The sequence below is a fragment of the Vigna umbellata genome, chromosome 10, assembly GCF_029865625.1.
Source record: "Vigna umbellata cultivar VRB3 chromosome 10, Vumbellata_1.0, whole genome shotgun sequence".
Classification (NCBI taxonomy): Eukaryota; Viridiplantae; Streptophyta; class Magnoliopsida; order Fabales; family Fabaceae; genus Vigna; species Vigna umbellata.
The window spans coordinates 11,923,336-11,942,363 of NC_142174.1; the positions used below are offsets into that span (position 1 = coordinate 11,923,336).

The 19,028-nt window shown below is 31.3% G+C and overlaps 1 protein-coding gene and 1 long non-coding RNA gene across 3 annotated transcripts; one reads left to right on the forward strand and one right to left on the reverse strand.

Moving 5' to 3' along the window:
- Positions 1–3,313: 3,313 nt before the first annotated feature.
- LOC124819508 (uncharacterized) lies at positions 3,314–4,540 on the reverse strand. Its single transcript, XM_047291041.2, has one exon. The coding sequence runs from the start codon at positions 4,350–4,352 to the stop codon at positions 3,468–3,470; it is 885 nt and encodes a 294-aa protein (XP_047146997.1). The 5' UTR covers positions 4,353–4,540; the 3' UTR covers positions 3,314–3,467.
- A 7,763-nt stretch (positions 4,541–12,303) lies between these two features.
- Positions 12,304–15,744, forward strand: LOC148191917 (uncharacterized). 2 transcript variants are annotated; one of them, XR_015782558.1, is made up of 2 exons: positions 12,304–13,006; positions 13,371–15,744. It is a non-coding gene; the product is annotated as an uncharacterized LOC148191917 (long non-coding RNA). The 2 variants fall into 2 exon arrangements; XR_015782559.1 differs by having other exon boundaries at positions 13,531–15,744.
- The last annotated feature ends 3,284 nt before the right edge of the window (positions 15,745–19,028 follow it).

Sequence of the window (19,028 nt, forward strand, 5' to 3'; positions counted from 1 at the left end):
CTGAAAAAGGTTTTGAAAGGCCAGATCTTTCTAGTAAGAATAATTTAATATTTAACTATTTAGATACATGAATAAGAAAATTGGAACTAGAGTTATCTGTATTTGAAAACCAACGGCCAGATCTTTTAATCACCTATCTAGGGTTAGTTTTTATTATACTTTATTTAATTTGATGCATGAAAATGTTTTTTTTTTAATAGTTGGGGTTGATAAATCATTACTATGAATGCATATATTGTGATGGTTCATTTTGTCATTAGGATGGGTTGGTAACTTTCGTTAATATATTAAGAAAAACTTTTACACTATTTTTTCATTAAAAAAATTACAACAAAAGATAAAGTGAAGAATGATTAAAATTTGTTTTCCTCTAATTGGAAAACAGGAAAATGAAAAGAAAAATGATACTTTTGATACATAATTTTTTTACATTGATATTACTTTTTCTTATTCTTTTATTTTTTACTTTTTTTTTCAAAAAATTATAAAAATTCATTCTTTTAACATTATTTTACTCTTGTTAGGTGTTTTAAATGAATGTCATTTTACAAATGAAAAATATTTCATAACGTCTGAAAATGTTTTCGACAAAAAACGCATATAAAATTGTATTTTTGGAAGGAAGGTTGAAACCAAATGTTTGCATATTTAATTGTCTGGGTCATATTATCTATATTATTTCATTGTTAATATTGTGGTAAAAAATTATCGGTAGACTGCTCTTTTTTCTTAAGATGTTTTATGTATGGGTTTTTTTGTTTATAATTATTGTTTTCTTACTGTTGGTGAAGAGTGTTCTTAATATTACAATGTTTTCGTGATGAATAAAAATGAGATGAATCTTTTAAGGCACCCAAAAGCAACTTGTTAAAGATTTCCAAAGTGACTGAACATTAGTCTCCGAAAAAACTGATCAAGTTGTCATCTTCTACAAATTTGATATAGAAATTAGACTCTCAAAACGATTTGGTTGAGTATTAATCTTCTGAAAAGTTGATCAAGCGACTGTCTCCCAAAAATTTGGTCAAGAAAGTAGTCTTTAAAAATGCGATTGATTAAGTATTAGTTTCCTAATAAAACTGGTTGACCATTAGTTTCTTAAAAAGTTGGTCGAGTTGCCATCTCTAGAATTTTGGCTGAGAAATTAGTCTCTCAAAAGGCGATTGGTTAAACATTAGTCTCTTAGAAAGTTGGTCAAGTTGTCGTCTCTTATAAATTTGTCCAATAAATTAGTCTCCCAAAAGACGATTAGTTGAGCATTAGTCTTCAAATAAAACTAGTTGAGCATTAGTCTTCCCAACAACTAGTTGAGCCGTCATCTCCCAAAAATTTAGTCGAGAGATTAGTCTCTTAAAAGGCGATTAGTTGAGCATTATTTTTTCAATAAAACATATTGAGTATTAGTTTTCCAAGAATACGGTTAAGCATTAGTCTCCCAAAAATGTGGTCAGCACTAGTCTCTCAAAAAGCGATTGATAAGCATTAGACTCTCAAGATGCGATTGGCGAACACTAGTCTTCTAAAAAGTAAACTTACAAGGTATTTAAAGATTTTGGACAACATGAAGGCACTCGAGAATGACCTTTCAAAGTGTTCTATCAAGGCTCCTTTCAAGTGACCTAACAAAACTGAGCGACCTCTTAAGACACTCAAAGGCATATTTGTAGTCTTATGTTCTACGATGCTAAGACTAAGAGAACTGTGTGGTATTAGGCGCAAAACAGATTGGGTCATTAAGTGCAATGTCGATTGGGTCAATGAAATTTTTAACCTTACACTCTACTATACTAAGGCTAAAGAGACTATGCGGTATTAAGATCCAAAATCTCATAAAAAGTTAGTTCTAATAAGATAATGTATTGTATGATTGTTCGGTCAACTATGGACTAGATAGTCAGCTTTGCAATAACATATGAGCAAGCCATCAATAAGGTTGGATGGTTAGGAAGATGAATCGATCCACCAGTGGTTAAGACAATTAATCCTAAAGCTAACAAACTTATAGGTAAAGTGTAATTACCCACAATTGAACTATTAATTAGGTCATTGTTAATCAAGGTATCATTCTAAAATCTATAAACATAAGTTTGAAGTAAAGAGGTAGGTGATTATCTACATTGTTAATATTTGAATTATCAACGTTGAACTGATTTTAATATCACGATATATTCTACATATATCTTCTAAACAAATTGGATAAACAATTACAAGAGGACTTAAAGTTAAAAATATATTTTAAATTCTTGAAAGACTCACCTGATGTTGGATCATTGATATCCGATCATACACTTCAAAATAGATAATAATCATGGCTGTCCAAAGTATTTATTTATTAATTAAGAATAATCCATAATTAAATATAAATAGGAGCTAGGGTGGTACCCGAGAAGATAAACCAATAGCTGAGGAGAAGCATTATGGAAAGTAATGATGAAGGGGAAAGTTTGGTTATAAGGAAAAATAAATAATAAAAGGAAAGGCAATTAATAAAAGAAGTGGTAATGGGAAAGGAAAGAAACGTAGGGAAGTAGGAAGTTGGATTGGGAGAGATTAATTTGCGTCAAAGAAAATGACTCGGTGCTGTTGAAGTTAGTTAATTTGTCATTTGATTTTTCTCATATCATTTCATTATCAGACAACTTCATGTTACGCCTTTATTTTAACTCATTGCGTAACTTGCGCTATACTTCCCCATGCCACTGGGACCCTTTCTCCTTCTCCTCACAACAATCCTTATTCTGCGTTTTTCGCCGGAGACCACGTTTTCAATTCAAACACAACCACTTCTTTCACCATTCATGTTCCTCAATTAGAGTTTTCAACACCCAAAATTTCCAACCACACGGCCAACCATTGCCGTGTAGGTTTAGCCATTGCCATTACCCATCAGCTAGGAATTCGGTGAAAAGAGGGAGTAATTAAATTAACTAAAACGACTTATTACCCAATAATTCCTAGTTCTTCTACATTACTACTACCTGAAAGCGACGAAGCAAACAGATGCGACAGTGATTCTTTCATTCACCATTTCTATCTGCCTGGTTAAAGCCTTTTCCAACCGTCTCATTAATTCATTTTCTCAAAAAACCTAACTAGTGAGTATGTACTTTCCTATACATTTAAAGTATCGCCTAGGCCAAAATGTATAACCAATAAAAGTAACATTCTTCAAAATCAATAAAAAAATTATATTCGATTCTTCAAATTTAATTACCAGTTCTTCAAATAAAATAATCAAACTTTGACTTTATTTTTCAATGCCCCAAAATAACCCTAAAAATGGAGTTCTGAAAGGAAGTAACTGCCGAATCGGTGAAGAAACATTGCGTGGTCGATAAATGCAATAAGAGGAGGTTGAGTTCAATACCTCAACAATCAGAAACATACATACACCCAAATGAAAATAAATCAAGAAAAAAAAGAAAGTGTTTATAAAAAAAAAAAAAGCAAACTGTAAATACGTGTTTTTACAATTTATAAATGATGAGAAAACAGGGCAACACAGCGCGCGAGTCAAACACTAATAACTCGCCGTTGTCCCCACTGACTGAGTCGAACCCAACTCGTCCATCCAACAACGATTCCATGAACCCATTTTGCTTGGAGACCCGACCCGCTACGACCCGACACACAAGCATTGCCCTCCTGCCCCTACCTCCGCCAGAGCTTTCATGGGCGTCGCCGCTGCCGGCGAATGTGCAAATAGCCGAGCCCTTACCGCCGGGGAAGGACAACGCGCAGGCTCCGCCGTAGGGGGCGCCGCTGGAGGTGGGGCCCAAGCAGTGAAACCTCATGACCTCATTCCCGTCCGCAACGCATCTCGCATTCTCCTCGTAGTCATGGGCAGGTCCAGTCCCTGTTCCCGCCCGGCCCTTCACCGTCTCCCGATACTCCTCGAAGCGGGAGACCGTTCTCGGGCCGTTGTGGACCTTAAATATCATCTCGACACGGCCCGAGAAAGGCTTGGGCCCCCAGCTGGTGTGAAAGATTATCTCCACCACGTTCCGCGAAGGATGCCCCTCGGTGAGTTCGGTGAGAGAAGGGAAGCGAGGGTCGGCGTGGCGCGTGGCGGTGGCTGTGACGCTCCGGGAGCGGTTGATAGTGGTTTCAAAATCGGGCTTGGCTGCGGATGGAGGGTATCTGGAGCTGGGGTGTTTCTGAAGAGGCTTTTCGGGCCTGGGTTTGGGCTTGGACTTGGGCCTGGGCTTGGTGGTGTCGACGACGACGTCTTTGATGTTTTGAACGCTCTTTCTGCAACTCGAACTGGGAATGAGGTATTTAGAATTTGGATGGTAGACGTCTTCGTAAGCTCTTGACTTGCACTGCAATGACTTCATCCACCCACTCGCCATTACCCGAACCCCAACAACAAGACGGTAATGTTGTGATATGTTGTCTTGTCTCTCTCTCTCTATCTCTCTGTTTTATCTTAAAGAAGAGACCTTTCGGTAGCTCTGGGTTTTGTTTGGAGTTGTAAGAAATGGGGTCTCATTGTGGCTATGTTTTGTTCGTACAGCAGAGAAGGAATGAATGAGAGGAGGAGTGGATGGGACATGGCGCCATAATAAATGGATTTTACTCTCAGCTATCTGGAATCACTTTTTTGCCCTTCTCAGTTTCTTCGAATTACCCACGTGGCCTCTGTCTCCTTCTTTGCTAAAACTACAAATCCCATTAATTCCAAAAACAAAAAACCTCATCATAATTCACAGGTTTCATTTGGTGTTACGTACCAAGCTGAATCCTGACCACGCACGCATACTGTCATAATATTCAAGGAGAGTCATTTTCGCTACTGCCATAGTATTCACCATTTCAAACTTCTAAATTAATTGCACACTATTAAACCACTTCCATTTTCAAACATCTAATCTAATGTAAGCACTTTTATACTATCACTTAATTATCATAAATTCACTAATTATTTCATCTACCCATCGTTGATCAATGCATACAAGGATTAAAATCTGTAAAAGAAATTCCTGATAATTTTATATTTATAAACAGTCTACATTAATGTACTGGCACATGAGTAAATTTGGTAGAGAAATAAGAAATGATAAAATGATATGAAAGTTGCAGCATATGGATAGCTTAAGTTATAATACTGCTGAATACTCAATATTTATGATTTGGGATGTGCTAGAAAAGTAGGGCATCTATGAAACAAGTGCTTTGGGTAATTTCAAAGGAAAAACTCCTCTCCCACTGTAAATCATGGGTCAGCAACAGGACTGTATTCAACATTATCATGAGCTCTTATGGGAGTCAAGAACTGAAAAAGCTACCCCGTGCTTTCTCTTTTATGTGTCAGTTTTAAATCTAGAACAAATACACAATTCTTAGGTACAAATCTAAGGTAATGGTCGAATAATTTTAAACCTAAAAATGTTTTTTTTTGGCTAAATCAATTTGTCTTTTTGAAAAAATCGAACTAAATACATTTTCTGAAGAGAGCATGGCTTAATTCTCTTACAAAGAAAAAGTTGAATAATTGTTTTCTTCGAGAAAGTTAGGTGAAATTAATAACCTTTGAAGAAAAATAGTATTTGTTTATTTATTTTTTCTTGCGTGTGCACTCTCTTTTCTTTGCACTTTTTTCCTTCTCTGCATCATCTCACTGTACATCACCCTCTCATAAATACAGTATCTCATTTTTCTCACGCTTTCTCATTGTTTTATCTGTTTTTTTTCGGTCATCTCTATTCTGTTAAAAATTTTCAATTATTTTATTACTCTGAAGTATTTATTGTTAACTTTAATTTAAAACTTTTTCTAAGGAAAAAGAGAAAAAGACTGTCTTAATATAACCCTAACCTAATGTCCGATATGCTAATATAAGACTTCTTCCAATAATGTACTGTACTGATTTCTTTAGGAAAATACTAAGCACTACTACTTAACAAATAAAATCAGTTTAAATTATTTACAAAACTAACACATCTTTGATTAAATTAACTAAAATTATTCATTATTGTGAAAAGCTAAAAGAATCGTATACAAAAAAGTAGGAGTCACACTAAGTTTGTTAACAAAATTAACCACACAAAAAAAAATCTATTAAAAACGTGTGGACAACTTTATAAACAAGAAAACAATTTCGTTTAAACTTCTTAAGTGGATTCCACGAGTCACTTGCTAACACTAGCCATGTTCAACTCATTTTGCGTTTCTTGGCTTTCACAATAACCCAGCTCATATTCAGATGGTGAGTAGCTAGCTAATCAAATCACACTCTAAAAAAAAAAAAGTTTTTGGTCTTTCTAACCAAGAATGCTTGGTGAAGGCATTGTTGCTTCTTGAAATCAAAGCGACCATTAACACAGAGATGCAGTGTTGGATCGTCATTTTATAAAGTGGGAATAGAGAAATGGAGTTAAATTTTGGATTTTGACAGCCGGGGTAGATTCGTCCATGCAATGAAAATTTGGCCATCATCTTGGTTTTGAACTGGGTGGACGTACTGGTAATAAAAAAATGCAGAAGGTGAGAGCGTGATGGCAGTAGATAGATACCACAAATTTAAAATGAACATGTCATGGGAGTTTGCAGTGGAATAGTTGGTGTGGTGTGGGGAATAGAAGAATGGAAACTGGCACATAGTTGTGAGGGAGAAAGCATCTAAAAAAGCACTGAAATTTAAACTAATAAAACGACAGGTTTTCTTCCACTTTCTTGCAAATCTTACTATTTAATAGCATTGTTTATTGATTACTTGCATTGCAGGAGCTATTGTAGGTACCGAGTCACTGTTCTGTTACTAACAGATTGTGAGAATGGCCTCTAGCCACTTCTATCACAAGCAGACAATCATATGGAGATAATCAAAGCTTATGTATAAATTTATCACTTCACCTTATTTAATTCCACAAATGGAACAACACACGAGGCCATCAACCCCAGTCAAAAAGTTTCTTACAAATTCAATATCATCACCACCACCACATGTGATTATTTTTCTTGTAAAAACAAAAGCTTGCACAAAAAATACCAAGCATTTGAAAACTGCACAAATGAGAAGCGATTTATCAGATTTTACGAGTAGAAAAACGATTTATGGCAGTGTGAAAATTGGTGAATTGGGTTGTTGGGAAGTGCGAATGAGAAATGCGTTGGCAGGCTTTGTTGTCACGCCTGCACAATCCATTCCACCGGGAAATGCCTCAACTTCATTCAAATTGTTCAACGTCAACCTTCAAATAACTAGTATCTATATTCCGTAATTTGCTTCCTATCTTTTTGGTGTTGAAAAGGACGTTTATCGAAGAGTTGAGAATAAATAAGCTCATTAAAAATCACATTCAAATGCACTCCAAGTGTTTGTAGATATTAAAGTTTATTTTTACTTAGAATATTAGATTTGAATAATGCTTATCATTTGTCTTTTCTTTTTTCTGACAAAATGATTGCATGCCGTATTAATATTCAAAGCTTCTGCGAGCAAATTCAAATGACTTAACTAATGACAGAGAAAAGACAATGAGCTGGGTTCTGCCACAGGGAAAATAAAACCCAAACTTAAATACTTGTACTTACCACTACTCTTAATTACCTCTTCACCTATCGTAAGAAATACTACTTACTACGCTTAAATTTAAAAATCTCTTTTTTTTTTCTTAGTAAAGTAACAAGCAAGTAGTTTTAATTTAATCATTATTAAGTGACAGTTGGAAGTGGGACGGTTAGAAGAATGGAATGGAATAGAATTGTGTTAAGAAAAAGGGCGAAGCAAATCTAGCAACGCTTTTGTGAAAAGAAATGGAGAATCATGATCACGCTTCCTAATCATGTTGTCTTCTTCAAAAGCAGATTTTGCAAAATCAACAACTCTTAACTGCGGAAGTTGAATAGCAGGACCCATCTTTCTGACCAACTCCTGAAATCGACTTCTTCAAAACATTGCAACCTCGTCAACACATAAAGCACCTAAACTATTTCAAAAACCTCATCACACAACAACAACCCAGGACCACTCACTCATCACTGTCTCAATAATAAATAAATTCCCCCTGCTCATACTATTTTACTTCGCTTTTATAAATTTTAATTAACGTTAAAGATTACTTTTAAAAGACACCAGACCTGTTAATTATTTCAAGGGTTAAATATGTTTTTAGTCCCTAAATTGGTCGTTTCTGGTTTTCGTCCCTGTTTCAAAGTAAGGTACAATTTGGGACTAAAAACATATTTAACCCTTATTTCAGTTATTTTCGAAAAATAGTTTATGTAAAAATTACAATATAAAATAATTTTGTGTATTATTTTATATTGTAATTTTTACATAATCCAAACCTAACAACTTTGCTCCTTCTCTGTGCTGCTTTCACTGTGTTGTCCTTTCTTTCTCTCTCTTCTTCGATTCTCTGAATACGGTGGGCTGGGTACCTGCAAAGGCACTCCGACGCTCAAGTCAACAGGGGTGTTGTTAGGATAAGAAAATCTTATTAAATTCTCTCTAAGGGGAAAAACGTACCTTTTTTCTGGTGTGCTTTGTGTATTTAAAACAGTATAATAAACCGTTTACCTGAAAATCCAGTCAGTTACTGAAACTGACTGTTTAGAAGTAACCGCTAAATCGTGTGCTGATACTGAGTCAATTGCTTCCGTGATTCACGGCGCTGGTTAGCCAATATGTGTAACCGCTTATCTGTAACCGCTAAACCACAATGTCGTATCAGTATGTCGATCATTCTATGTGCCGACATAAGGTATACGAACAGCGTGTCGTACGTATACCTTATGTCGTGATATCACTTATTAGGTTGTCGAGCGTTAAGTGGTCGACGACACTATGCGATCGTACTTATTTGGTTGTCGAGCGTCAAGTGGTCGACGACACTATGTGATCGTACTTATTTGGTTGTCGAGCGTTAAGTGGTCGACGACACTATGCGATCGTACTTATTTGGTTGTCGAGCGTCAAGTGGTCGACGACACTATGTGATCGTATGTCATTACGGTTGGTTATCAAGTGGTTGACAACGCGGGTAATGAGAAGGTCCTGCAGCGGTTTAATTGTTGTCGGGTTATTGGTCGACAGTTGGAGGGTTAGGCATCCTATAGTACACGGTAATATAAATAACTCTTATACTGAATTAAGGTAGTTTCTATTTAATTTATTTTTATGAAAGTTAATAAAATTTTCACAGTTAACATTTCTGATAGAATCAAAATATAAAAAGTATTTACATAATCATTTTGGAAAATAAACTACTCTTGTTCTCGAGTTGGAGACTATTTCGAATAACGATTTTATGAATAAACGGGCCACGAGGCCCAGCAAAGAAAAATGGAAGAACTAACCGCTAACAATAAAAATATGCTTTGATTTTAAAGTACCACATTTTTTTTATATTTTATTTACTAATAGTATTTATATTTTATAAGAATAACATGAAATATATTTGAGAGACCAAGAGATATATTTTTTATGACATAAATTATAAGGTCAACTTTTGAGAGCCATAAGTTCGTTCGAATGTTTTAAAATTTAATAAACTTGTATTAATACACGTTGAGGATAAAAATTATTAGTAATCATTAGAGACAAAAATAATTGGTAAAAAGGATAAAATATACATAATCCTTGTTCGGAGGAGCAGATTATTCAAAGTATTCGATGATGAAGGAGTGATTTTCGGATCCATGGATTAGAATTCATAGCAAAGGCCATCATTATTTTTCTTCTTCTTAAAGAGACCAATTACAAATACAAAAGCACATCAACATGTGCATACTGATTACAGATTGAGACCCACCCGACATACTTAAAATTAGTGGTATCAGAATGTTAACCATTTGTTATGTATAATATTATTTTAAAATTACTAAAATTACAAGATGGTTACTCTCTACACCAATCCAATTCCTCCACCACATCCGTTTAAGTTTTATATTTTTTTCTTAATTAATTTATAAATTATTATTATTTTTTATTTTTTTATAATATTATGTAAATTAATTTTATTTGTTTTATTAAATAATTATTTTTAATTTAATTTAATTATTTTTTAATTAATTATAATAAACGGATATGTCATATGTCGCGACATATGTGAATTTTTTTTTTTTTTTAAGTTTTAGTTTATTAAAATATTATATTTTAAATTAATTTATAAATTATTTAATTTTTTTTATAATATATTAAGTAAATTAATTTGAATTTATATAATTAAATAATAATTATTAATTTAATTAATTTAAAGTAAAATAAAAATCAAATTAATTTTATCCTCTAATAATATTAAGTAAATTTATTTTATTTTATTTTATTAAATAATTATTGTTAATTTAATTTAATTTAAAGTAAAATAAAAATCAAATTAATTCAATTAATAATTATTATTTAATTAAATAAAATAAAATTAATTTACGTAATATATTATAAAAAAAAATAATCTATAAATTAATTTAAAATATAATATTTTACTAAACTAAAAATTAAAAAAAAAACTTAAACAGGACCACATCCGTTGATTATAATTATTTAAAAAATAATATAATTAAATTAAATTATTATTAATTATTTTATTAAATAAAATAAAATAAAATAATATATAATTACATAACAAATTTAAAAGAAATTTAAATAATATCTATAAACTAAAAACTAAAAAAAAAACATAAAACTTGAATGAATGTGGTTATATCCGTTGAAGAATTTTTTATTTAATGGATGTTGACATTCGTTGAAGAAAAGAAGATGGGGTGTAGGATTTTTTAAAATATAAATGATAGTTTTGGAATTTTTAAAAAATGTGGTGGTGCAAGTAGGGAGTAATCCTCAAATTACAATGATATATGTATGTACTACATATATCCCGTTTGGGTAGAGAGCCAGACGAACCAATAGCCAACACATTATAAGCCGGTATAAACAATCATTGAGATAATTAAAGAACAATTAATAAAATATCATGATCATTGATAGGCTATTAATAAGAATATTAACCGTTATTAATAGTCAATTAATAGGTTTGATTTAATTATTATTACAAGCTTTGTAAATACATGTTTGATATGACATTTTTTATGACCTAATTCTTCTACATACTTTTGATAAACATATCTAACTGAAGTCTTGGAATATTTTCTTCATGTCAACCACCAATATACCGATTAGTTGGAGTAATAATTAGAATAAGTGAACGATCAAGACTTGAAGTACTTAGAGAAATCTATCCTCGATCCCTCATCTGAAATTATATATAAATTATATTTTTATTAAATGAAATAGTTTATAATATCTAGAAATTGTTGATATTTTAGAAGATTTTAAAATTTAATTTGAAATTAAAAGGAAGATATATAGTGGATTAGAAAAGGTTCTTTAATGATTTATAAATTTGCTCTAATTCAAGTATGACGATTTAGAGACTAATAATATGTATTGATTGTATAAAAAAAATTAAGATAGAAATGAGGGAAGTCATGCAGCGTGCGTGTCATAAACTGTCAGTTAATCTTTTTGTTTAGTTAATAATCTGAAGGTTTGTTTATCTATTTCTGATTCTATTTTTATTTGTAGTGTACAGTTAGATCGGGCTCCATTGAATAGCACGAAAAAGAGGCTATTGGGCCTCATCACAAAACGGCCCAACAATAACCTATATTGAATCATGACCGCTAAAACTGTTGAAACTCCAAATTAAAAAATATCAGTTATAAACTGGTTAAGGTGAAATTATATAAATAAAAAGCATAGGTTATAGTGTAATTAACATAAGCATTTGATTATATGTAAAATAAGATATTCAATATAACAAAGAAAGATTAAAACGGATAATTATAACATAATTTTTTATGTAATGCATGTATAAATTGGGTTTGACATGAATGTTCTTACTCTGGTAAGCATGAGGCATCGTCGAGAACGTCCTTTTCCCTTTTTTTTCTCTCGTAGTAATTTACTTTAGCAAACATAAAACTGTTTCAAGTCTTTTCCTTCACCATCCCTGGCAGTTTTGTCTGTACTTACAACCATTTAATTTCTCTTTTCTTTCTCTTTCACGTTTCCGCTTTGGTGAAAAACGACATAAGATCACTGTGTGTCATATTCATTCTGATTAAAATTACTTTTAAACGAAACTAATTCAAGACATAAAACTAATTCCTCAACGTCATACTAAACATGTGCAAATTTTTAAAAAATATTATAACTAATATTTTTCTATTATTTCATACTTTAATGCGATTTTTATCAACGTTTTTATTTCACATTTTAAATCGAGTTTTCGTATTTCAAACATCCTTATATTTTTGTCATTAGTTTTAAAAAACTGTATGATTCAACACATGAAAAGAATAGATGCAAAGAAAGTAACTGTAACAGTGAGACACGGCAAAATCTGACGCAACGTAATTTCTTTTTGCAAGATTGATTTAGAATGTGATGGATGTGGGGTCTTGTCTTCCTAATAATTTAGGTTATCGTGAAGCACATTCAAACGGGACTGGTTTTTGTTTCTTATTTGTTTTCGACGGAAAACTCTTATCCGTGAGCATTTGAATCCTTATACGGAGGCAGAAACTACTGCAAACCTCTGTCACTAAAAATCTTGCAAAAAGTTGCTCAGAACTCTTGAGAAAACCCTTCTGTTATCATTGCTTAGATTTTATCTATGTTGTATAATTTGTTGTTTGGCGTTTGATTATCTGCGGTTGATGGTCTCTACAAAGTTACCGACACGTAATTGTGAACACGTATTGTAGCATCATCCAGGTACAGAAGAGCTGTATAAAATTTCTTTTCAGCTTTTGTCTCATTTTCCATCGAACAACAGGATGTGTTTGCTGACAAAAGCAAATGAGCAGTTGTTCATGCTATTTCCATGTGCAAATTTGTTGCTGCTGTCAGATGTTTTGCAGAGGCACTGATGCAGAAACCCTTTGGTCTATTATCTCTTTCCGAAGAATCGAAATCCGTTATCATATCTCTGAGAACTACTGCCAGGTGCTGGAGTTGATTTATGCCTATCGTGTCTCGGATGATACTCTGTCAGTTCAGGTGGGTTGAGTGCAATTGTTTCAATTCCTAAAGCGATAAAATACTTTTTAAAATGTTAATATGATTTCATCTTTTGAGACATGTGCCTCTGAGTTTTATCTCTGAGAATTTGATCCTATCAGTTGGATTAGTTATTTCTTTAGAATGTTCTATTCTATATATCTTATAAGTGTCTTGACATCTACCAATATCTTATCTGATAGCTCCATGCTTTTGAATTTTGGAGAGAATTTATGAAGTGACATATCGGTGTTGACGGTGTTTTATTATATTGAGTGCTGGCAGCATAATTGGCATTGCTATTATGTGAAAAACACTAATACCAGTGAAACAAATAATATTTATGACATTATTGGGTTTACAGGTGGGGACTGCTGGCTATTACTGCCAAGATAATTTTAAGCAGTTAAATTTGGAGGAAACAGTGATAGGCTGAGATATTGATTGGCTGAACCTAGCTTCACTATATGGATCATATGATGTCTGTTTCTTATGATTCTTTGAATAATTGCATCCACATTTAGGTTATGATCAATGCATTGGCTTGGATTTAGAAGTAAGGTGATTGTTCTTGCTACTGCTGAAACTGGTAGTGGAATCCACCACAATTTCACTGGCCTACCACTGTCATGAACAACTGCATGCCTGGCATGTGTTGTTTAGAGAGAACAAGTTACTGCCAGAAGTTGGCTTTCATTGGAACTTTGTATTTTGTGGGACACATGCCAGGTGATTTTGATGTAAGTTTAGTAGGTATGTGTTGTGCTGAAACAATTTTTACACTATCGATTAATTAATTATAACACATTATATAATATAGTTTTAAGATATTTCTGTAAAAGCATTAAGAAAATTATGAAACATGTTGGTCAATGGTTAGAGGAGAATATAAAATTATATATTTGCTATATAGTTTTTTTTTCTCTTTTGATATTATATATTATTATAAGTTTGGACAGTGTTTGTGGAAATTGAAATAGGAAATGTGATTTGTTTAGAATTTGATGTCTGTATATAATTATCATTATTATTATTAATATAGTTATAATACGATCACACTTTAAAATTCATCCATCATTTATCATTATATAAAGCTTTACTAAATCACAGTATAGTTATAATTTAATTATTTAATTTCATTCTTACGAAACATGTGTTTTAATTACAACTAGAACATGAAATTTTTGATATTTGAATTGAACTTCTTCCTCATTTATTTGTATTGAACTTCTTTTTCATGATTGCATTATTAAAAAAGGGAAACTGCAGGTTCCAGGTAGTGTGCGAAAATACTTCTTATTTTGTTGCAAGAGAAGTGATTGAGACGCAGGGAATTGGACCGTTGTTAATGGTAGATTCGTGGACAAAGGCAAACATATGAAAGTATTAGCGTATATTAGCTTTGTTTTTGGGTCAATACCTATTTTTATGCCGCTTGCTCTTCTGGTTTTTTTTCCTAGTTTGGAAGCATGTCTGATTTTTCTAAGTCAACACTTGAAAAAAATCATATACATTTTTTTCAAGTGGTAAAGGAGAATTGTTGCAGGCTAGAGTAATGATGTAAGAAAAATTGATGAATAACGAGCATGAGGCAACGAGGCCTCTGAAATGTTACAATGAAAGCGAATGGCAGAAGCATGGACAAGGTGATTACCTGAGAGGTCAGAGAGGTCTGAACACGATGTTCAATGATGGATGAGGGACAATGATGAATGGACAGAGTTGATGATCCGACAGTGGACTTGTGAATTGTGACTGCAGCCATACAAAGTCCTGCAACCATGTGAGCCTTTTCTGAGTTTCGTACGAAATTATTTTGGGACTTTGCTGACATTTGGCCATGGACCCTTTCTTTGTGATCTCAATCTCCTGACGTTCTAGGATACTTCATCTGAAAAAGCTAATCCAGGACCACTCAACAAAACGGGATACTCATGGCAGATACTGCTCTACTTTTCCATTTCTTTCTAATTTTGCCATCTATATATGCAAATTTATCACTGCTAAAAACTCAGAAACTCAGCAGGCTCATGTAGGCAAGAAAGAAAGATATATACATTATTTACTAACAATATGATTTCAGAGTTTTAACAGATCATAAAAGATGAGAGTTCATATATTATTATTCCTTTTTTTCTTAATTGTTGCATAGGGTATGTGATTTAGTATCTGAGCGAAGGTGAGTTAATGAAGTTTTGAAAAGGGAGAGGATGGCCCCAAGGACTCTGAAGACAAAGCTACATGTCTCTGCAGTGCGCACAGAACGGCCATCATAAAAGGCACATGCAAAATGTACCGTGCCTCCACCTCCTTGTGTGATACAACTTGGTTACATATATATGGACAGAAATGCAATTATAAAATTCTCCCATGCAGTGAAGCAATGCAACCGTATCAATGTTCTTGCCTTAATTTGAATGCCCGGTTATGTGATTCAACTGTATACATAACATGCGTACTGATGAAGATAAATAAATGAAGGATATTGGATCTGGTGAATGCAGTAGTGAGGTGTAATTGGAGGAATACGACATTGTTAATAATTTAGTTAGCACCTCGAATGGATACAGGCAGTATGGAGTGCAGGCTCATCATGTGGTGGTTTCGGACATTTCAGTTTTCATGATCTGATCAAAATTTAAAATTCTTAAAATTAAAGAAATAATGTTGTGTTGCCAAGTATGTATTGTTACAGTAAGTTTTTGAATGAAGTGTTTGCGAAGTACCAAGAGTAGTTATCCATACATTCTCCTTTGGATTGGAAGGGAAGTGCCTCCTTGTTTATATATGGATTGGATATGATTGTTGGTTGTTGCTATGTTTTTAACGAAGCCAAGTTTTCTTACTTTGACTGTCTAAGTATTTTTTCATTATTTTGAATCTACCAAGTGTGTGTGTAAATATAGATATTGTTAGATAAATATAGAGAGAGACAAAAAGTAGTGGGTTTGGGGACATGTTGGAGTAGGGCTAGTACTTATATTGGGCTTTTCAACCTTAAGTTTATTAACTCACTGCCTAAACAGCACTGACCACCCTTCTCTTCTGTCAAAATCATTATCATTCTTACTTTACAACATCTATCTCTCCACATTCCATCCATTTTTACCACCAAACATAAAATCTTCACAACATATACATTTCAAACATAAAATTAAATATTAATAAATAATTTAATAATAAATTACATGATAAATTTAATAAATAATGAGTTTCATTAAAATATATTTTATATGACTTTAATTTCATATGAAAATAAAATTTTAAGATTAACTCATCATTATAAAATAAATTTTACCCCACTTATATTCTGTAATTTAATATTATCTTTAGATGGTATGACATATCTAAAATAACATCTCACCAGAATAAAGCGTTTTCCTGTCTAGTATGCCTTCTATCCAATAATTTTTCAAACTAATTATATGTAGAATGAACATGTCACATGTTTTAATAATAAAATATTAAATTACAGAGGTAATGTTCAAATTCTGAAATTAAATTATTGTAGGATAATTATTATATAAGATAATGTGATTGTCAATATATTGAAACTTTTTATTAGTTACAAAGGATAATCAATGACATGCTATTGGTTTGTTATCTAAACAACACTACTAACGCATCTTTTATGTCTATTTTTTATAGATTATTTTTTAAAATGTTTAGAAAATAATTATATTTTGAGAAGACTGGTTTTTAAAAATTATTTATAAAAAAAAATCATGTGAAATTATTAAAATAATTTTTTTTTAATTTAACATGGTCTAATAAAAGATTCAAAATCATTCAGCATTTCCCGATGTTCATTATCATATAAAAAGTATTATTAAAGATATATGAACCTGGTTTGGCCGTTACAAATTAATGGAGTAGAAGGGTAACTCACCTCATTTATTTGATAAAAGAAAAGTCTAAAATTAATGTAATATTCTAGTAAAATTAATATTTATAGTAAGACTAATAAAGGATCTATTGAAATAAAAATTAAGCCAAAAAGTTAAAAAAAAAATGGATTGATTTATTCCCAATTTGCATTAACATGCAAAATGGAGTAAAGCTAATAAAAGTAATGTGCTATTTTTATGTTAACTTGAGCACAAGTGAACTTGTTTTAAGCTAAAATTCATATAGATGTCTTTAGAATTGAGTTTTGATGGTGATATATTTGAGTGAGAGAATAGTAAGTTGAATAGGAGGATAACAATAATACATTTCCATTATTTATAAAGATTTTTTTTTATTCTCCTAACAACATGTAAAAGTGAAGAATTTTCTATATAACAATGAGAGTTTTTAATTTTTATTTTATTTTAATGTTTGATCATCTTAATATTTTTTATTCAAATTATTGGTCTACTTATTATTTTTTTTCATTTTTAAAATTACAATAAATTAATATTACTATTTTAATTAATGGATTGCACTATGCAAAAATATATAAAATAAATGAAAGCATTAACTTAAAAATAAAGATTACGAATTCATTTTTATTTTTTTAAAGTAATAAATTACATTTTTAAATAAATGAAAAAAAAACTGAATTAAATAAATGTTCATTTAATAAACAAAAAAATTTATAAATATCTTAGCAACAATTTCTTAAAAATTAAAATTAGAAAAAGAAACAAGAATGTGCTATAACAAGGACAAGCACAAAAATAAAAACATGGTTATAAAAAGAAAAGTTATTAAACAAATAAAAACAGTATTTCTAAAACAGAAAAAACCTAATTTTAACTTTTAGAAATAACAAAATTTTGAAAATAAAAATTTTCATTCTTAAAATCGTGTTTCTAAACATAAATTATTCGTATACATAAAGCTTTCAAAATTTATTTATTTTAATAATATTTACTATTTTACTGTTTCCTTCAAATATATAAGATTTTCAAAATTTGTTACGGGAAATGATTGGACCACTTTCTTATGGACGCTTCTAAAAAATCTAAGAGCTATACACAAGAATGCTTAAAACATATCTTGAAGGTTCGAATCTGAATTTATATTACTTAAGGATTTTTTATTTTTTTATTTTTTTACTTTTCTTTGGTACGACTCGTTTTACATCACCATCATGCATAGGTGATGATTTGCTGTCACTAAAACAATTTATAGCTGTAACATCTTTGCAAACCGAAAGAGGTCCCCTGCTTTCTTCCATATGTAGAGATCATAAGAACCAAATAAACCCATTAAATATCCACATCACACTGAAAACCAACTCCACCAAAACTTAACAAATCATTCTCCACAATAGTACAATCTTAACTTAGAATTTTTCTCTTAACCCAAGACAATAGAAAATACAATTTTGTATCTATTTATATAATACAGATATATTGTGTGAGTAATGGGAGTAGTTTGAAAATAGTAGGATAACAACCACATCACATAAATAATAAATATTAAGATAAATTTAAAATAATTTTGTTTGTTAGAATACAAACAAAATTTTATATAAAAATATGTACATAAATTTATATACATATAAAATATTTTTATTGATAAAAAGTTTTTAAAATGATATTAAAAATAAATTCATAAAATTTAATTTAAAACAAACAATATCTTAATAGTGTAATAATATTTTAAATTTAATTTAATCTTATAAAATAAAATTACATTCACTTCAGTTATGAAAGAGATAGTTATATGTATGATGGCATGATGATTGATGATGTCAACGCGTTTTCTTCTCTGCTCCTTTTACAGCATGAGCTTAGCATGTGGGATCCCCAGTTCATATTCCCCTAAAAATGCCTTTCCAGTTTTTAAGTTTGGAAAAAAACTAAACAATCAAACAAAAAGTAAAAGGGTTTTGGCAAATCAGTATCTTATTATCGATTGAATAAAACAAAATAAAATAATTCCTTCTTCCATGTAATCAGTGCCAGCACCTTAAAAAAAGAATGAGTTGAAAATATTATTTACAAAATTAGTATATAGTATAAAAATAATGATATTTTGAAAATATTTTAAATTATTTATGTGTTATTGATGTTATTAGTCCAAAATTATT